This window comes from Camelus dromedarius, chromosome 4, assembly GCF_036321535.1.
Source record: "Camelus dromedarius isolate mCamDro1 chromosome 4, mCamDro1.pat, whole genome shotgun sequence".
Classification (NCBI taxonomy): Eukaryota; Metazoa; Chordata; class Mammalia; order Artiodactyla; family Camelidae; genus Camelus; species Camelus dromedarius.
In genome coordinates, this window is record NC_087439.1 from 74,763,831 (window position 1) to 74,780,516 (window position 16,686).

Here is a 16,686-nt window from a genome sequence, read left to right on the forward strand (position 1 = left end):
AATACTAAAATTGTTCTATCTTTGATACTAAAATTGATATTAAAATTGTTCTGTCTTTGACCAGTGGAAGCCATTGCAAGGTAGGCTCCTGACTCTTTTTGATGTAGATGCTCTTTAGTTGTCTTTGGTATTCTCCTCGCTGTCTAGTATGAGAACGTATTTTAGCTCGCTGTGTGACATTTGCAGTCCCAGACCTTGAATCTGCTTTTCCTCTAAGGATCTCTTCCTATTATTGGGTAAACAGTGTCTAAAAACCGTAATTTAGGCACTAGGGATGTTTATAGCTAGTGAGTTAGAGTATCTAGGCTTTTCAGTGAACAGAGCTAAGAAAGAAATGTATTTTATCTTGCTCATGAGGTCAAAAACCAAACGCAAACAAAAACATACATTCATACTGATACTTCCAAGTCCAATTCAGTACTATAGAGCTTGTACCTGATCTATCTTGTGTCTGTATCTTCTTCTCATTCCTAGAATATTGGTTCTCAGCAACAGCAAGAATGATAGAATTAAAATACTTAATTAGAATTAATTAGAATAATTACTCATTGCTTTATCTGAATTTTTTAATGATGAAATTATCTATTCTTATGATAGTTTTATTGTGTTTTCCCTCTTTTTTTAGGAATCTGATAAGATATATTTTACATTTCCCCTTGCAAATCATAGAAAAATCTACACTCATGTCTATTGTCAGAGCACCATGCTGGTAAGATAACTGGTACATTTTATGTAAATTTAAAAGGCTAGCTATTCTTTAAGATTTAACTAATATCTGGTAGATTTTATCTTTAGCTATGAACTATTAATAAATCTAATGAATTGAAAAACATTTTTCTGGAACAGCGTTTTGATTGAAAAGTACTAATCAGAATGCTTCTGTAACTGATAATATACTATTAACTTGTACCTTTGCCTCTAGTTTAGGTCGTCAGTCCTGTCTTTCTACCTTAGTTTTTCACTATGTTTAGGATGACGGAATATCACTTCAGAGCTCTAATTCTAAAATTCTGTCAGTACTTTAAAGAATAGGTATATTTAAGCACAGCTGTTCTGTAAGAGTTTTATGAAGTAACTCCTGTTTTTCATTGGCTTCCATACTAAAATTTGCAGTAATTTTTATACCAAATGTTCTCTAAAATAGTATAGTAACTTTCTGTTAGACTGTTATCTATCAGTGTGATGATTTTGTTTTTGTATTTCTTTTTAATGAATGTCTACTATGTATGCTAGAAATATCTTATATCCTTTAGCATGTGTTTTTAGGAATGTTTAATTATTTTATCAACACTTTTTACTTTCAGGAATTTGTTTCCCAATTTGGGTTCTTTTCTTTCTATTCTGATTTTTTTTTTTGTCATGTCCTTGGATTCTTCCACTTTATATTTGTATCTTTCACGATTTAAGTTCCCTCATCTCCCTTTTGTTGTATTATTTGTATTTTTTAGGACTAGGATCTAATATATCACTTAGTTGGTTGATACTGCCATTTGATACACAGTAAAGTCTTTAGAAAAGATGGTAGGCAGGCACTATATGGTACATGCTAATGAATACGAATTTAGAGGAATTACCACAGTTTTATATCTCTCAGGGAGACTACCATCTCTCAGCCTAAAATCAGGATGGGTTTATCTCAAAGAAATCTGGCCCTGAGAGTGATGGCTTAAAATATCCGTACTCACTTTTATACTAAATTCCACATGAGAATTTCAGTATTACATTGAGAAAAATCCTTGCCAAAATACAAATTATCCATTTGGCTTACTGGAGAATCCCTTTTCTGTAAGTAAGGTCCGTGGGTATTAACTAACACAAGGTCATGTGGTGAATTTTTTTAAATCGTCAATTTTATCATAGAAGTTTTCAAACATACAAAAGTAGAGAGACTATAGTAATGAATTCTCATGTAACCATTATACAGCTTCAACAGTTATCAACACTCTACCACTCCTACTTCATTTATCCCTTACTCACTTTTTCTGACTGATGCATTTCTAGTGCAAGATCCAGGCATTTTACCACTTTATCCAAAATACTTCTATATCTTTTTCTAACACATAAGAATTTTACATTTTACTTTAATACTATTGTTTTATTCAACAAAATTACTTACTAATTTTTTAATATCATATGGTATCCAGTCTATGTCCAGTTTTTCTCTGTTAATCTGTCAGTTTATTTGAATCAGAATCCAGAAAGTACATACATTGCATTTGATTCACAGATCTTACATCTCTTTTATAACTGCCCCCTTCATCCCCCACCCCATGCCATTTATTTGTTCTGGGTTTAGTTAATTGCTCTTTTAACATATCCATTATGTTGTCTGTAAACTGGTAGTTAGATCTAGAATACTGATTACATTCAGATTAATTTTTTGGTAAGAATGTTTTACAAGTAGAGCTGCGTACTTACCACATCAGGAAGTATATAATATCTGGTTGTCCCACTTTTAGTGACAAAGGCTTATCAGTCGTCTCAGATGGTATCAGCATGACCCACCCATGACAAAGTTCCCAACCAGTCTTCACCTCGTGATTTTAGCAGCCACTGAGGACATCATTTTTTACTGTAGATAGATTTTTTTCAGATTTACAAATTTTACGATCAAGTAGCATTTCCTTTCCTGTATACTTCAGGAGTTAGCAAATCCTGTGTGACTTCTTTTAAGGTTTTCGGTCAATTTTTATAATTAGTTGAGTTGGGGATATTTACTAGATGACCTGAAATTGTTCTTTCAACACCTAGATTATAACAACACAGTGGTTTAGAGTGGGTTTGAATAATACTTTATTCAATCTGTTGATGAATGAATCAGATCCCTATACACCAAAGTAAACAGTTTGGAATATTGGCAGTTTTCATAATAAGGGCTGTCTTTGAGGACAGCCTCCCTTAATAGCTGCAAGAACCCATTACAGAAGTAGTTTGCATTTTTGAGAGCTTGCTAGCTTTTCTTTGTTTAGGCTATGCAGATCTGTTCTGTTGCCTTTCTTCATAATGTCATGTTACTGTTCTGGGATGCACAGGTCACTAATAAAGAAGTCACACAAGTATTTTGCCAGCTTTGGAGAGCAAAGAAACACCACATTGTTTCTGTTTGTTTTCTTTCAGCTTGCTTTTCTCTATTCTTGAATAATGTCTTTAAATTTTCTTTAAGTTTGGTAAGGGCAGAGGCTTTGTCTGCCTGATTCATCATTTTTACAGTATTGTTAAAGTACCACAACCATCTCTGTGGCACTCCCAGGCTGTGCTAATAAAGCAATAACTAACTTTAGTCTTGAACCCCTGGGATTGTGCTTCAATCCAAGTACATTCTCAGCTGCGTAGAAGTTATCTCCCTAGTAATCAAATGAGAACTCAAATGATATACTAAAAAGATGTGCTTAGCTTAATTGTTATTTTTAATTACTTGGCTCTGGATTTTTTTGTTGTTAGTTTGTATGAAAGCCTACCTCTAGTTGTTCATTATTCTATTTTTGTTAAAATGTAGGTTACTCTCAGTGTAACTCCCTAATTAATGTGTGGACGTTGTCAAACTATGAAAGTGTTGGTTCAGAAATTCTGCTTAGCTGTATGCTGTAGAGAGGTAACCTGTCAGGTCACTCTTTCTCATACTGCTGCTCCAGGTTACTTGCTTACCTGTCTATGTTGACATTAGACTTCTTTGCCCAGCCTTGACCTATTTGACTTTTGAGAACATCTTGAAAACAGTTCTAAATAACAAGTTGCTGTTTTATGTTTGCATTGTGCCTACTGACCCTATCATGTAATAGTGAAATGTTGAAGATGCCTATTTTATATAATTATTTTCTATGATATTTAGTGTGCTTTGTTTTTTGTTATTACTCAATAGGATACAAATAGTTGGATTTTTGGCTGCATAAACAGCACTTCTATGTGGTAAGTGTTTTGAATATAAGGCCTTCCGTTGTTGATTTTTCTCAACCTAAAATAATATTCAAATCATACCTTCAGAATAGCTTCAGACATTCTTAAATAAGGTCATTTTGCTACTACACTAAATTATAATATTGATTTTAAAATTAAAAATGAAGAAAATTAACATACTAGTAATATTTGCAAACACTGATAGTTGGTTGCTAGGAAAAACAATTTTTTGTTCCCCAAGGAACTATATGGATAAAGAATATTGAATTAGACTTAATAGACTTCAGTTCATTAGAACTCGCTCTGATAGTTCTGTAGATGGTTCTGTAGTTGTTTTTTACTTCTAAAGCTTGTTTATAATACTTTAATATATTTGTTCTTTAATTATATTTTCATGTTTATTTCAAAGCCGGCAAGGGGTTGATTTATCATGGAAAGCTGAACTGCTGCCAACAATTAAGGTAAGTTATGGCTTTTAGAATGTTAATATCCAGGTGAAAAAAATACTTGAGCCTAATGGCATTATAGAATATGTTCTTCCTTTTTTTAAATTCAACTACAATTTTATTTATTTTGTCTTATTTTGTGCTTATTCATTCATGTGGCTTTGTGTTCATGAGACAAAATAAGTGATTTGACTTATATAAACATTTGTTAAGGTCTCTCGCTGGTTCTATCCTAACTGTCTAGGCAGGAGCAAAGCAAACAAAAGAATTAGGATATACTTACTGATCAAGCATTCATAAGGTGTATTAAATATTTCCTTGAGTTTCCAGTTTGGGTATCCTATCCAGTCTGTAATTGAAGAGTTGGAAAGAAATAAATGATTAAAAACCTGATAAAATGTTACTTTGCTACTATTTTTTAAAAAGTTATTTCTTAAATTATGAAATTCTTATATATATTTTTTCATCTCAAAGATTAAGCAATATATTCAAATAGTTCTAGGCCCCTGTGTTGTTTGTTCTAAATGCAAGAAACAGCTACTGAGCAGTAGGAGAACAAGTCGTTCCGGCTGCTTACTTTTTATAGCGGATACCGGAGGAGAGGGCCAAAGTGCGGATACTTTTCCATTCTAATGAAAATCAAAATTATATATATGTGTTTATTAGCCTTTTATAAAAAGCACACAAAATTATCTTGCCATGAAATTGAAGGGAAACGAAAGATTAAAGCAAACATTTTGTGGGTTTTATTCATATTTATATCATCTCAACAAAAGTCCTGTCAGATGAGAGTCACACCACTTTTGGTGGCTCTGCTGACTGAACTGTCAGTAGCTGGAGTCCTGCAGCAAAGCACTTCAGGGCCTTCACAGCGCTGGTCACATGGAACTCTTCTGTCATGGCGCAGGGAAGAAGGTTCTAAGACACACATACACCACAGCCCGACAAGAATTTGGTGAGCCCAAATGGACTTACTGCTAGCAACAAACAAACAATTAATTTTGAAAAGAAATCTTAAGTTACGTGAGAAAAACTACCTGGTCACTATTTTGCCTAAATCATACTTAAGCACCACAGCTTCGCCCTATGCACAGCAGCAGAACTTGAAGGGTTTCTGACATCCACACACTGGTGTTTGATTTCCTGTGTGTGTTGCCTCATTATTAAGGCCATTTTATCCTTAAAACACTGAAAAATTTCCAAAGTTCATATTAACCTTACCTGCCAACATAACAATTTCATGAATATGTTATTGCCAAATTCCTGCTGACATTATAACTACCTGGGAACTTAACTTTATAAGGAAATGTATTTTGACACTGATATCTTTTTAAACTATTCTGATCCTAAAAAAAAAATCTTGAGAAAAGAAATTATTCTTTTTTTTTTTTCGGTGGGAGGAATTAAGTTTATTTATTTATTTCTTAATGGAGGTACTGGGGATAGAACCCAGGACCTCATGCATGCTAAGCACACACTTTACCACTGAGCTATACCCTCCCTAAGAAATTATTCTTGAGAATAAATAACAACAGCTCTAATAGTGGGTAGCCACACAGAGTAACCATGGTTCTTTCTAACTAATCTTTCATGCTGTTGACTGTCTGGTTGGTTTCAGTTCCCTGTAGCTTTGGTTTGTGTGGCCCTTTTAAGACCCTTTCATTTACATGAGAACATATAAGTCCACTACAGAGACTCTGCTGAGTAAATTGAGGTGCAGCCCTGAAGCTTAACAAGCACTCCCAGGTAAATCTGTTCAGGTTGTTTGACTGCCACTAGTTGACAGTTCTTTAACTTCAGAACCTCTGTCCAACTTGCCCGCATTGGTGCTTCTGAAGAACAATGGAGCGTTAAGTGCAGAAGTTTCTTAATGCATATAGATTGTTTCAGCATATAACCACTCCTACCCCCACATCTACTTTCAGAAGAAAAACCAACTTGAAAACTGTATTTGGTGGCCTGGATTTTCATTAAACAGACCAGTCTCCTATCTGCTCATTCTTCAAAATGTGGACTATAAAATACGGTCTTAATTTTGACAAGGGAATAGATGTACATTTAGTGAGGTGCGTTATTAGATTTATTGCATCTTATGTCATTTACTGAATAAGTTCCAGGGGATGATGTTCTTACACGTCATGAGCCAGCAACTGTTTATTACTTGGGCTAGATCAGAATCATTTGAGATTAAGTTGCAATTCTTCCATCATTTTGAGCTTCCATTCATTCATTAGCTCTTGAGTGCCCTTTGTCATATACTACCAAAATACAGAAATCATACTGCAAAATTATACAAAACAAATAGACAAATTGTAAAAGATACCTGGCAATAATTATGTAAAATAATTAAATTTAGTGTTGAATGTCGTTTGTTTTACATGAAGGGGTGATACAGCTCAAGGAATATTTCTGGCAGTCCATATTTACATAATTATTAGGAATTTGACTTAGCAGGATCATTGACCTGAAATTGTAAACATGGGCATTTTATGAAGTACTGAACATAAAGTTTGAAATCAGTTTTTTCATAACTTATTAAGTAAGAAGTAAGTGCTTGTAATTTATCTTTTAGTATGCTTTAAGCTGTATATAAAGAAATAAATTAGCTTTTTTTCCCATCTTTTTTTAGTCTCTGACATTAAGACTTCAAGACTATCCATCTCTGTCTCATCTTGTTGTTTATGTACCATCTATTCATGGAAGTAAGGTAATAAATTAAGGTTGTTATCAGAATATTTTGGGGATACTCATGCTAAATATTTGAGTTGCTTTTTGATGAATTCTTCATCTTAGGGCTAATCTAAACCAGTGGCCTGTTTGGGGATCCTCCTAAGACTGTTTAAATCATTAGGATCATCTACTCTAACTTGAACTAAGCAGAATAAATCCAAGTCTCATTATTTCAAGTGAGAATTAATTCTACTTTATCTAACAGTCTTTCAAAATCTTTCAATTATTGAGTATGCTTTTTTGTGTAAGACTCTCTGCCAGGAATTACACGAGGCACACAGACAAAGAAGACATGAACCTGTTCTCAGAAAGCTACATACTGTTGGGTAGGGGGAGAGAAATGTGTCTGGTAGCCAGTGGAAGAGTGAGAACTAAAGAGGTCCCCAAAAATGTATAATACAAATCAGAATTTAGCAAATACATGAAAAGTGTTAAAGGGAAAGATATCTCTGATTGATGAGATCAATAAAGGCTTTATTATGAGATGATATTTAAAATTACCTTAAAGGATAGTTAGAGTTTTTATATGAACATTCTAGACCTGGGCTAATATGAGAACCACTATCACATGTGGCTATTTCAATTTAAATTGATTAAAATTAAAGTAAAAATTCCGTTCCTTAGTTGCATTCCAGTGCTCAATAGTGACATTGCAGAAAGTTCTAATGAATAGCACTGTTGAGACAAAGAAATAGTAAGATCCAAACATAGAAGATATGAGGTATATTTGGAAAATAATGAATAAGTAATTAGTGATTGTGAAAGGGTGGCTACTGTTGACAGAACAGTAGTGGAAGAAAAGGCTGGGAAAGTAGTTCATGGCCACATTGTGGAAGGCCTTGAATGGAAGATTCAGGACTTTATATAGTTCAGTCAGTAGGGAGCTGAAATATTTTTTTTTTTTTTTTTTACCATAGTAGTAATGGGATCGGAGCTATTTATTTCAGAAAGTGAGTCTATTTATGGTGTGGGATAGATTAGAAACATTGAGACCAGGCATCTCATACGGGGTTAACAAGGCTTGTACTAGTGAAGTGGGAGTAGAAATAGAAGGATGTTGATTTTTGAGAGAAGCAGGAGAGGAAAGAAGATGGAGGAGAAAGACCCTCTGCTGCCCTCCCCACATTTCACCCAACACACTTATCCTTTAAGACCCAGCTTAAATGTCCCCTAGTTTCCTTTTCCAGATAGCTCTGGTGACCTCCTCTTATTCCCATGATACTTTATGACTTCTTTGAGGAATTTTTCATACTAAATTATAATTTATTTATGTCTTTATTGCCATCATCATAGTATGACTTCGTTGAGATTAAAGACCAGATAGGTGTTATCCTACTTTGCATCTTCAACCTTTAGTGACGACCTCATAAATGCTCAAAAAAATGTCTCTTGAATGAGAAAGTTGGTAAGATTTGGGACCAAAATCATTAGGAGAATTTAAAGGAAAAGAAAAGGGGGATGTAGTTGGGAGTCACCTCAAAGATTGAGTCTCACAAGTACCTTATAATGGATTCATTGTTTTGTTTTGCTTAGCTCAAGTGAGAGGTAATTCAGCATCTTCAATACTAAAAGCTCTCTTTAAGGGTTTTTCTTTCAGGTAAGTTGGTTTTGAATGAATTTAACATCTTTCCCAAGCTTGGAAAGGCCTTCTCTGGTTATTCCAAGAAATTAATGAGCCTTTTGCAAATAGCCAGTCTTAGCAGCCTAATAAATACTTAATATGTCTCAATGCTCTTTGGAAAGTAACACTGCTGACTCTAGTGTTTCACACCCAATCTCACAAAGATGGTAATTTAGGCCTTTCATAATTCCTACATGTCTGTTATAACTCATCATCAGAAAGATACATATATTTGAATGGGCAGTTTAAAAAATTTTTGAGTCCACTGATAGTAGAGTTTTCCAAATGTAATATGGAATTATCTACAATTTTTGATGACAGAAAACAAAATGGTTAAGTCCATTAAAAATGTACTTACCTTGGATGTCTCAGAGACAGACCGTTGCATTCTTTCTTTCTTAGGTAAGGGTTTATTCCATAAAGGAACAGCCAAATTTTCTAGCAGTAATAAAAATTATATTTTGAATACCTGTTCAAGGTGATTTAAAACTGCTTCCCTGTCTCAGGCAATGTCTCACCCAAAAAATACTTTGTAAAAATATAATGCATAATCCTGTTCAATATGTGATTACTTTAATCTCATAACAGCTGTTTTTTGTAATATCTGACAGTGTTCTTTGCCTTCTAAGTAAAGAGAGAAAAATAAAAGTGGAGTCCCTTAACAAGTTTTTTCTTTCATTCCTTCATGTGCATGTACTTTCTAATAGCATTTTCCCTCATCTGTTTTTCACTTTCAAAAACATTCAGAATTCCACCCAGGATGCAAAGTAACAGCTTTAACCACAGTCCAAGGTGTAGTTAATGGAAAAGCGTAGGATAGACCCCACTGGTTTTCTGCTTTCTGTAGACAGCTGACTACTTGCTAGTTACAGTTAGGCATCAGATTGCTTTCTTCCTCAGCTCCTATAGATCATTATGGAGATGATTTTAATGAAACTTCTTATTGCAGACAGCTGAGAACAAAGTTCCTTATGCTGCTATGGAAATGTTATTAGACAAGAAATGTCATTACAGAAATTATAATGATGCAGATGTCACATTTTAGGTTTACGCTTTTTGATAGAGCATTTCTTTTTCTTTATACGTAGTGAACCTTTTTCGCATTTACTATAATCACTGCTTAGCCTGAAATAATCTTATTTGAATAACATTAGCCATCTGTAGATGAATGGCAGTATGTCTCCAAAAGTTTTTTGTAGTCTAATCAGATAGTAATAAATATGGGATTAAAAAAGGTAACAAAATTACATTTCCTTTTGACTATGAAAATATTCAGAGATATATTTAAATTCCTAATTAATCTCGAGTTAACTTTAGCTCTTAATGCTTTGATCTATGCTTTATGGCCCCTCTTCTACAAACACCTAAAACTAACTATAAGAAAACTTTGCTGTACCTCTTTTGTTATAGAAATGACCCTGTAATAATTTATTAAATTAAGCTTGTTCACCAAATTTTCTTACCTTCGCATCTCTCCTTAGGAACTCATGCTACCAAAGTTTAGCCATAGTTAGAGTGTGATAGATAATACCTTCTCCAAAACTGAAGCTTATAGATCTTTATTTTCTACTCAAACATCAAGTGAAGATCTTTTACTATAAATTTAACTCTATTTTTTCCTAATAAATCAATATTTTATATTCCAGTTTGTTGTAGATTGTGAATTCTTTAAAAAAGAGACAAGATCCATACAACTTCCTGTAACTCATCTTTTTTCCTTTGGTAAGTATTTTGATTTTGGAAATTTTAAGAATTGCTTTTAATTTTAGAGTGCTGATTTATTTTGCCAGTTAGTTGCAATAAAACAGAGCCTTGTACATTATGTATCTCAAGTGTAGTTCTTAGAATAACCATATGATATGGCTCAGTGGTTTGATTCTTATTTAATACTGGGCCACCAGTCATCTTCTGAGAAGTGAACTTTAAAAGGAACTTACCTATGATCGTATACATTTGCAGGTAGTTGAGTGTGTATGTGTTCACATGAACTTATACTATGTATTGACCCTTATTATAAGAGGTTTATTATGAGATATAAATTGCTATCTGCCCTATGAAGGTTTTAGGATTTCTCTAAATACTTTTTCCCAATTTTTTTTTATTGTGGTAAAACACACGTAACTAAATATTCCTTTAAATTTTATTTTGAAATAATTTTAGACTTACAGAAAAATCACAGAAAGAGTATAGAGTTCCTTTGTATCTCTCATTTACCTTAACATGATTGTTGAAACTAACAAATTAGCACTGGTACAATATTGGTAACTAAACTACAGGCTTCATTTGGTTTTCATTGGTTTTTCCACCAGTGTTCTCCAGGTTTCCGTATTGCATTTAGTTGTCATATCTCCTCTGATCTTTGATAATTCCTCAGTCTTTCCTTGTCTTTCATGACTTTGACATCCTTAAATAGTACTGGTCAGTTATTTTGTAGAATATCCCTGTATTTGGCTTTGTCTAATGCTTTCTTATGATCATATTGAGGTTATACATTTTGGGCAAGAATATCAAGCAATGTGTACTTCTCAGTGTGTCATGTCCGAAAATACATGATGTCATGATGTCTAATTACTGGTGGTGGTTACCTTAATCACTTGGTTAGGTGGAATCTGCCAGGTTTCTCCACTGTAAAGTTACTGCTTTCCTTTTTATGATTAATAAATATCTTGAGAGAAATACTTTGAGGATGTGTAAGTATCCTGTTTTTCTTTAAAATAATCCACTAATTTTAGCATCCATTGATTTGTCTAGTCTGAAGCAATTATTACTGGTGTTCTGTATTTATTGGAACTTTTCCTAAAGGAAAGTTGTCTCTTCTCCCCCATTTATTCCCTTATTCAGTTTTTATTTATGTTACTATGGACTCATGGATACTTATTTTTTGACTGGGTTATAATTCAGTACTTTTGTTACCTTTTTTTTCTTTTTTCTTTTTTCTTTTTTTTTTTTTTTTTTTTTGCTTAAATTGCTCCAGCTTTGGACATAGGGAGTTCTTTTAGGTTGGCTCCTGTGCCCTTTTGGCATGACCTATTCTTTTACTATATTTTTTTAATATTCAGTTCATGAAAAGAATCTGTGTTACTTGAGAGAGGAAACTTCCTTTAAGATTTTTATCCATCTGCCACCTTTTTTTTTTGATAGAAGAATGCACAGAACAATACAGAAATGACAACTCTGAATCTCTCTCTATCTCATTAAAGAAGATAGCAACCTCGTAAAATAAGAGATCTACCCTCCCTAGCCCAAATTTTTATAGTTGTGACTCCATGTTTATACATATCATATGCAGTTCCATCTTCATAGAGGCAAAGATTTGGGCTTAATATTTCAACTGCAAGAGAGCCTAGTAGGCAGTTCTCCTTATTTTAATTTATGCTCAGCTGAACTGATTAATGCTGGGCTCCTAGACACAGTGGATGTACGTGCTTCTGGAATATGTTAAACAATTAATTTTAAAGTTAAACTATTAAAAGAGAAATGGATCTTGACTTTTCCAGGTGACAAAATGAAATTTAAAAAAAAATTTTTTTATTGAGTTATAGTCAGTTTACAATGTTATGTCAGTTTCCAGTGTAGAGCACAATTTTTCAGTTATACATGAACATACATATATTCATTGTTGCATTCTTTTTCACTGTGAGCTCACAAGATCTTGTATATATTTCCTTGTGCTATACAGTATAATCTTGTTTATCTATTCTACATATGCCTGTCAGTATCTACAAATTTCGAACTCCCAGTCTGTCCCTTCCTACCCTCCTCCCTCCTGGCAACCACAAGTTTGTATTCTGTGTCTGTGAGTCTGTTTCTGTTTTGTATTTGTGTTCATTTGTCTTTTTCTTTCTTTCCCTTTCTTTCTTTCTTTCTTTCTTTCATTCTTTCTTTCTTTCTTTTTCTTTTTTAGATTCCACTTATGAGCGATCTCATATGGTATTTTTCTTTCTCTTTCTGGCTTACTTCACTTAGAATGACATTCTCCAGTAACATCCATGTTGCTGCAAATGGCGTTACGCTGTCAGTTCTTACAGCTGAATAGTATTCCATTGTATAAATATACCACATCTTCTTTATCCAGTCATCTGTTGATGGACATTTAGGCTGTTTCCATGTCTTGGCTATTGTAAATAGTGCTGCTATGAACATTGGGTGCAGGTGTCATTTTGAAGTAGGGTTCCTTCTGGATATATGCCCAGGAGCGGGATTCCTGGGTCATATGGTAAGTCTATTCCTAGTCTTTTGAGGAATCTCCATACTGTTTTCCACAGTGGCTGCACCAAACTGCATTCCCACCAGCAGTGTAGAAGGGTTCCCTTTTCTCCACAGCCTCTCCAGCATTTGTCATTTGTGGACTTTTGAATGATGGCCATTCTGACTGGCATGAGGTGATACCTCATTGTAGTTTTGATTTGTATTTCTCTGATAATTAGTGATATTGAGCATTTGACAAAAATGAAGTTTTTATCGTTGCTAAAAAATATTCTGCCGATATTATGTAACTGACCTCCTCCAATACTTTTGATATCTCAGATTTAATAATAAATTAAGACTTTAACTGTTTCAAAAGTGAAAATATTCAGGGAAATTTATGATTTGATCATTGGTGAATGTCTCATATTTTAAATTACAACACAAATAAGTACTTGTGTTTTATTTGTTGATGTGTTTAAGCTTATGTTAAAACAATCTCCTAAACGGACCTATCAGCATTTTAATAATGAAGATGTTCTATCTAAAATCTTTAGGATGTGAGTCAGACTTTAAAAGTTTTTTAATTAGGTACAATGTTCAACTTCTAGTTTCCTGTTTGCCAATGTAGAAAGCAAAATTTTAAATTATTTCTTACCTCCTGTTAGATTCTTTTTAAAAATACCTATAAGTTAGACATCTTTCTTGTGAAAAATGAACACAATAAATGGTATTTTAAATTAGATTAAGTAGAATGTAAAGGTCACTTCATATTTACTAGTTTTTCTCCCATTGTTCATTTTGAGTTGCCTTAAATTCAGTGCTGTATTTTAAAATATTGGTTACTATAGGTAGTCATTAAAATGGTTTGTAGTTGAATGTCTAACTTAGCATTGTGTTTTAAAAAGTGATTTATTAATTGCAGATTTATGGTACACCTTGTATTTAGCAAATTTATTTACATGTTGATAAAATTTCTTAAGTCATTTTCTTAAATCCAGTTATTGATCTTATAAAATATTTATGATAATGCAGCATTATGAAAAAATAGTTATGTGTTTGAACTGGTACAAAATGTGCCTGACAGAATCTTACATCATATGGTATTTATTTTTTAACTGATAGAATGTCAGTGATATACTTGGTAAATATTTCAAACCATCTCTGTCTGTTACACAGTGGTGCTTTATCCTATTGTTTTCTCTTTTCAAAGAAGCATCTGAACACTTGCATATTCTTATCCAAAGGCATTTATATCCAAGTGGGTGTTTTTTTTTTAAGTTGATTAACATAATTTTAAAAAGAGATCAAGAAGAGATCAAGAATTTTGAAATTGGAAATAAGTAGTGATTTTTTAACACACACAAATGTGATTGAAAGTCGTTATAAATGTTATGTTTTGTACAGAATTTATTGAAGGAGGATCAGAATTTTAGGAGTTCACTCATCCATGCCAGAAGCGAGAACCTATAAACTTTTAATATTAAAAATATGTTGACGTTATTTAGACGTTGTGTAAGCAGTCAATACTTTTATACTTTTTAGAAAATTTATTTGGTATTCTAAGTAATACAGTACTTTTAATTCAACAGGATTATCTTCAAGGAAAGTGATATTAAATACGAGCGGCCTGTTTTATAATATAGAGCTTCTGAACTTTGGACAGGTAACTAATTATCTTGACAGTAACAAGGATTTGATTTTACTTAACTGTTTAATTAAACTTACAAACATTTTTTTTTTAATTTTTGTGGTCAAACTCTATTAGATATACCAGGCTTTTAAAATCAACGTGGTAAGCAAGTGCTCAGGAGTCAAAGGTAAGTGTATTTTCTGGAGAAATAATATTGTCATTTGAAGAATCATTAGGTCTTCTCGAATTTTTCTGTAATACTTATTTTTCCATATACTTTAAGTAAGTTAAAATTAAATACATGATAATAGAAAGCTGTTCATATTTCCAATGGATTTAACATAGACCTTTTCTTAACAGTAAGCATCTTCATCTATTTCAGTTTAAATATCCACATTTTAAAAATACTGCATATCTTCCTGTCTTACAATAGTAGTAACTGAGATTTAGCTGTTTAATGTTTTTCCAGTTTCTTAGTACTTCCCATATGCTTTAATATATTTTTTGTAAGTCTAATTAAACATTATTATTAAATAATTCTCCATAACTTCTCATTATGTGATATAACTCTCACTGATTATTTTCAATGAAATGGATAGTTATGTAAATAGTCAGGTATTATAGTAGCTTATATAACATTTAGTAACATAAAGTTGGTAATAAATATTTCATCTGTGTTTTCACAGAAGAAATTACTAGTATTTATAAACTTCATATTCCCTGGTCTTACGAAGATTCATTAACCATTGCACAGTAAGTATATGAAAGAATTTACCCTAAACTTTGGTGTTTTTGAATAATACATATTCTACTTAGTTCGTTTATTTGAATAGTAGTAAAATTTTAATGAAATTATTACAGTGCCTCTTAGTAAAATGTGGGTATCCTTTATGTAGGTAGCATTGTGCCCATAAGGTAAGATTGTAAGATAAAATACAGTATTCTTGTTTAAATGATCTAGAATTTAAACCTTACTTGCTTCATACATGAACTGCTTTTCACCCTCTCGCCCAGCTCCTGTGTCCTACAAGGAGCATTCAGGCAGCCGTGCTACAACTGGAAAGTGTCAATCTATAATAACGTGTGTGTCATCTAGCTTCCTTACATTGTTTCATTGTGTTGTGCTGGGGATTGACTTAGCCATGGCTATTTCACAGCATTTTGTATTTGAGAAGTGATACTTACCTTTTCAGGGTTCCATCTACCACAGAAATTTCTGTAAAACTCCATATTGCTCAACCAGAAAATGACAGCCACGTAGCATTATTAAAAATGTACACGTCATCAGACTGTCAGTATGAGGTAAGTTGTATGTTTGCTTAGCTAAGATTTAATTATAGAGTAAACTGGAGATACATTTTTACATTTGCCTCAGATATATGGTGATGTGAAAGCCAATTAATGTAAGAAATAGATACTTAATGATACTTCAGCCTCCATTTTGCCTATTAGCACCACCTCAGTATTTCCTTAGCTGGACCATTGAAAGTATACATCTTAATAAGTAATAGAAAATAAGATAAAAATTGAGACTGTAGATAAACCTAAATTTGGAAGCCCAAAGTCCAGAATCCTCCATAAGTTGAAGAACATCATGAAATCAGCTGACGTGGCTTTACTGCAGTAGCTGACGTGTGTTATTTTCCAGCACTACTGGATAAGCTTAAGGGTCTTCTTTTCACTCATTATTTTAAGCTCTGTTAGTCATTAAAATGTGCAATTTAGTGCCTGTTGTGTTTGTTTTACAGGCACGGTAGATCTCTTTGCACTAAGAGAAGTAGACTCGAGAGTAACATTTTATTTGCATATGGATTCATGAACTAAAAGACCCCTCTCTGTATCAGAACATGCCAGCTTCTAAAGATTCCAGATTTAAGTGGTTTAAGTATACATTTCAGTGGTTGTTTTGGTTTATATAAAATATCTTATTTCTACTCGACTACTTTAAACTAATTTTAAATACTGGTTCTTTATTAGAACTAACTTTCTTAGGGTAAACTAGAATTGATAGCTCAAGTGAATAGAATCTGTCCTACAACCAAGCTTCAGTTTGAACTATGAGTTATTTTAGGTTTCACAGAAATTTATTAATGCTTTGATATCTTGCTTTCTGTTTCTAACATTGAAGGGTTTTCAAGGCTGTAACGGTTTTCATCTTGCGCCTTCATGTTTCTAAT

At 33.0% G+C, this 16,686-nt stretch overlaps 1 protein-coding gene across 2 annotated transcripts in view; it reads left to right on the forward strand.

The window, feature by feature from the left end:
• PGAP1 (post-GPI attachment to proteins inositol deacylase 1) overlaps nt 1-16,686 on the forward strand; it is a 70,102-nt gene that overhangs the window by 31,532 nt on the left and 21,884 nt on the right. For both annotated transcript variants that reach the window (XM_064485128.1, XM_010979739.3), the window contains exons 10-18: nt 626-709; nt 3,860-3,906; nt 4,304-4,355; nt 6,970-7,047; nt 10,338-10,413; nt 14,469-14,542; nt 14,645-14,696; nt 15,196-15,262; nt 15,703-15,811. In XM_064485128.1, the coding sequence (XP_064341198.1) occupies nt 626-709; nt 3,860-3,906; nt 4,304-4,355; nt 6,970-7,047; nt 10,338-10,413; nt 14,469-14,542; nt 14,645-14,696; nt 15,196-15,262; nt 15,703-15,811 (639 nt within the window). The remainder of the gene's footprint in view (nt 1-625; nt 710-3,859; nt 3,907-4,303; nt 4,356-6,969; nt 7,048-10,337; nt 10,414-14,468; nt 14,543-14,644; nt 14,697-15,195; nt 15,263-15,702; nt 15,812-16,686) is intronic.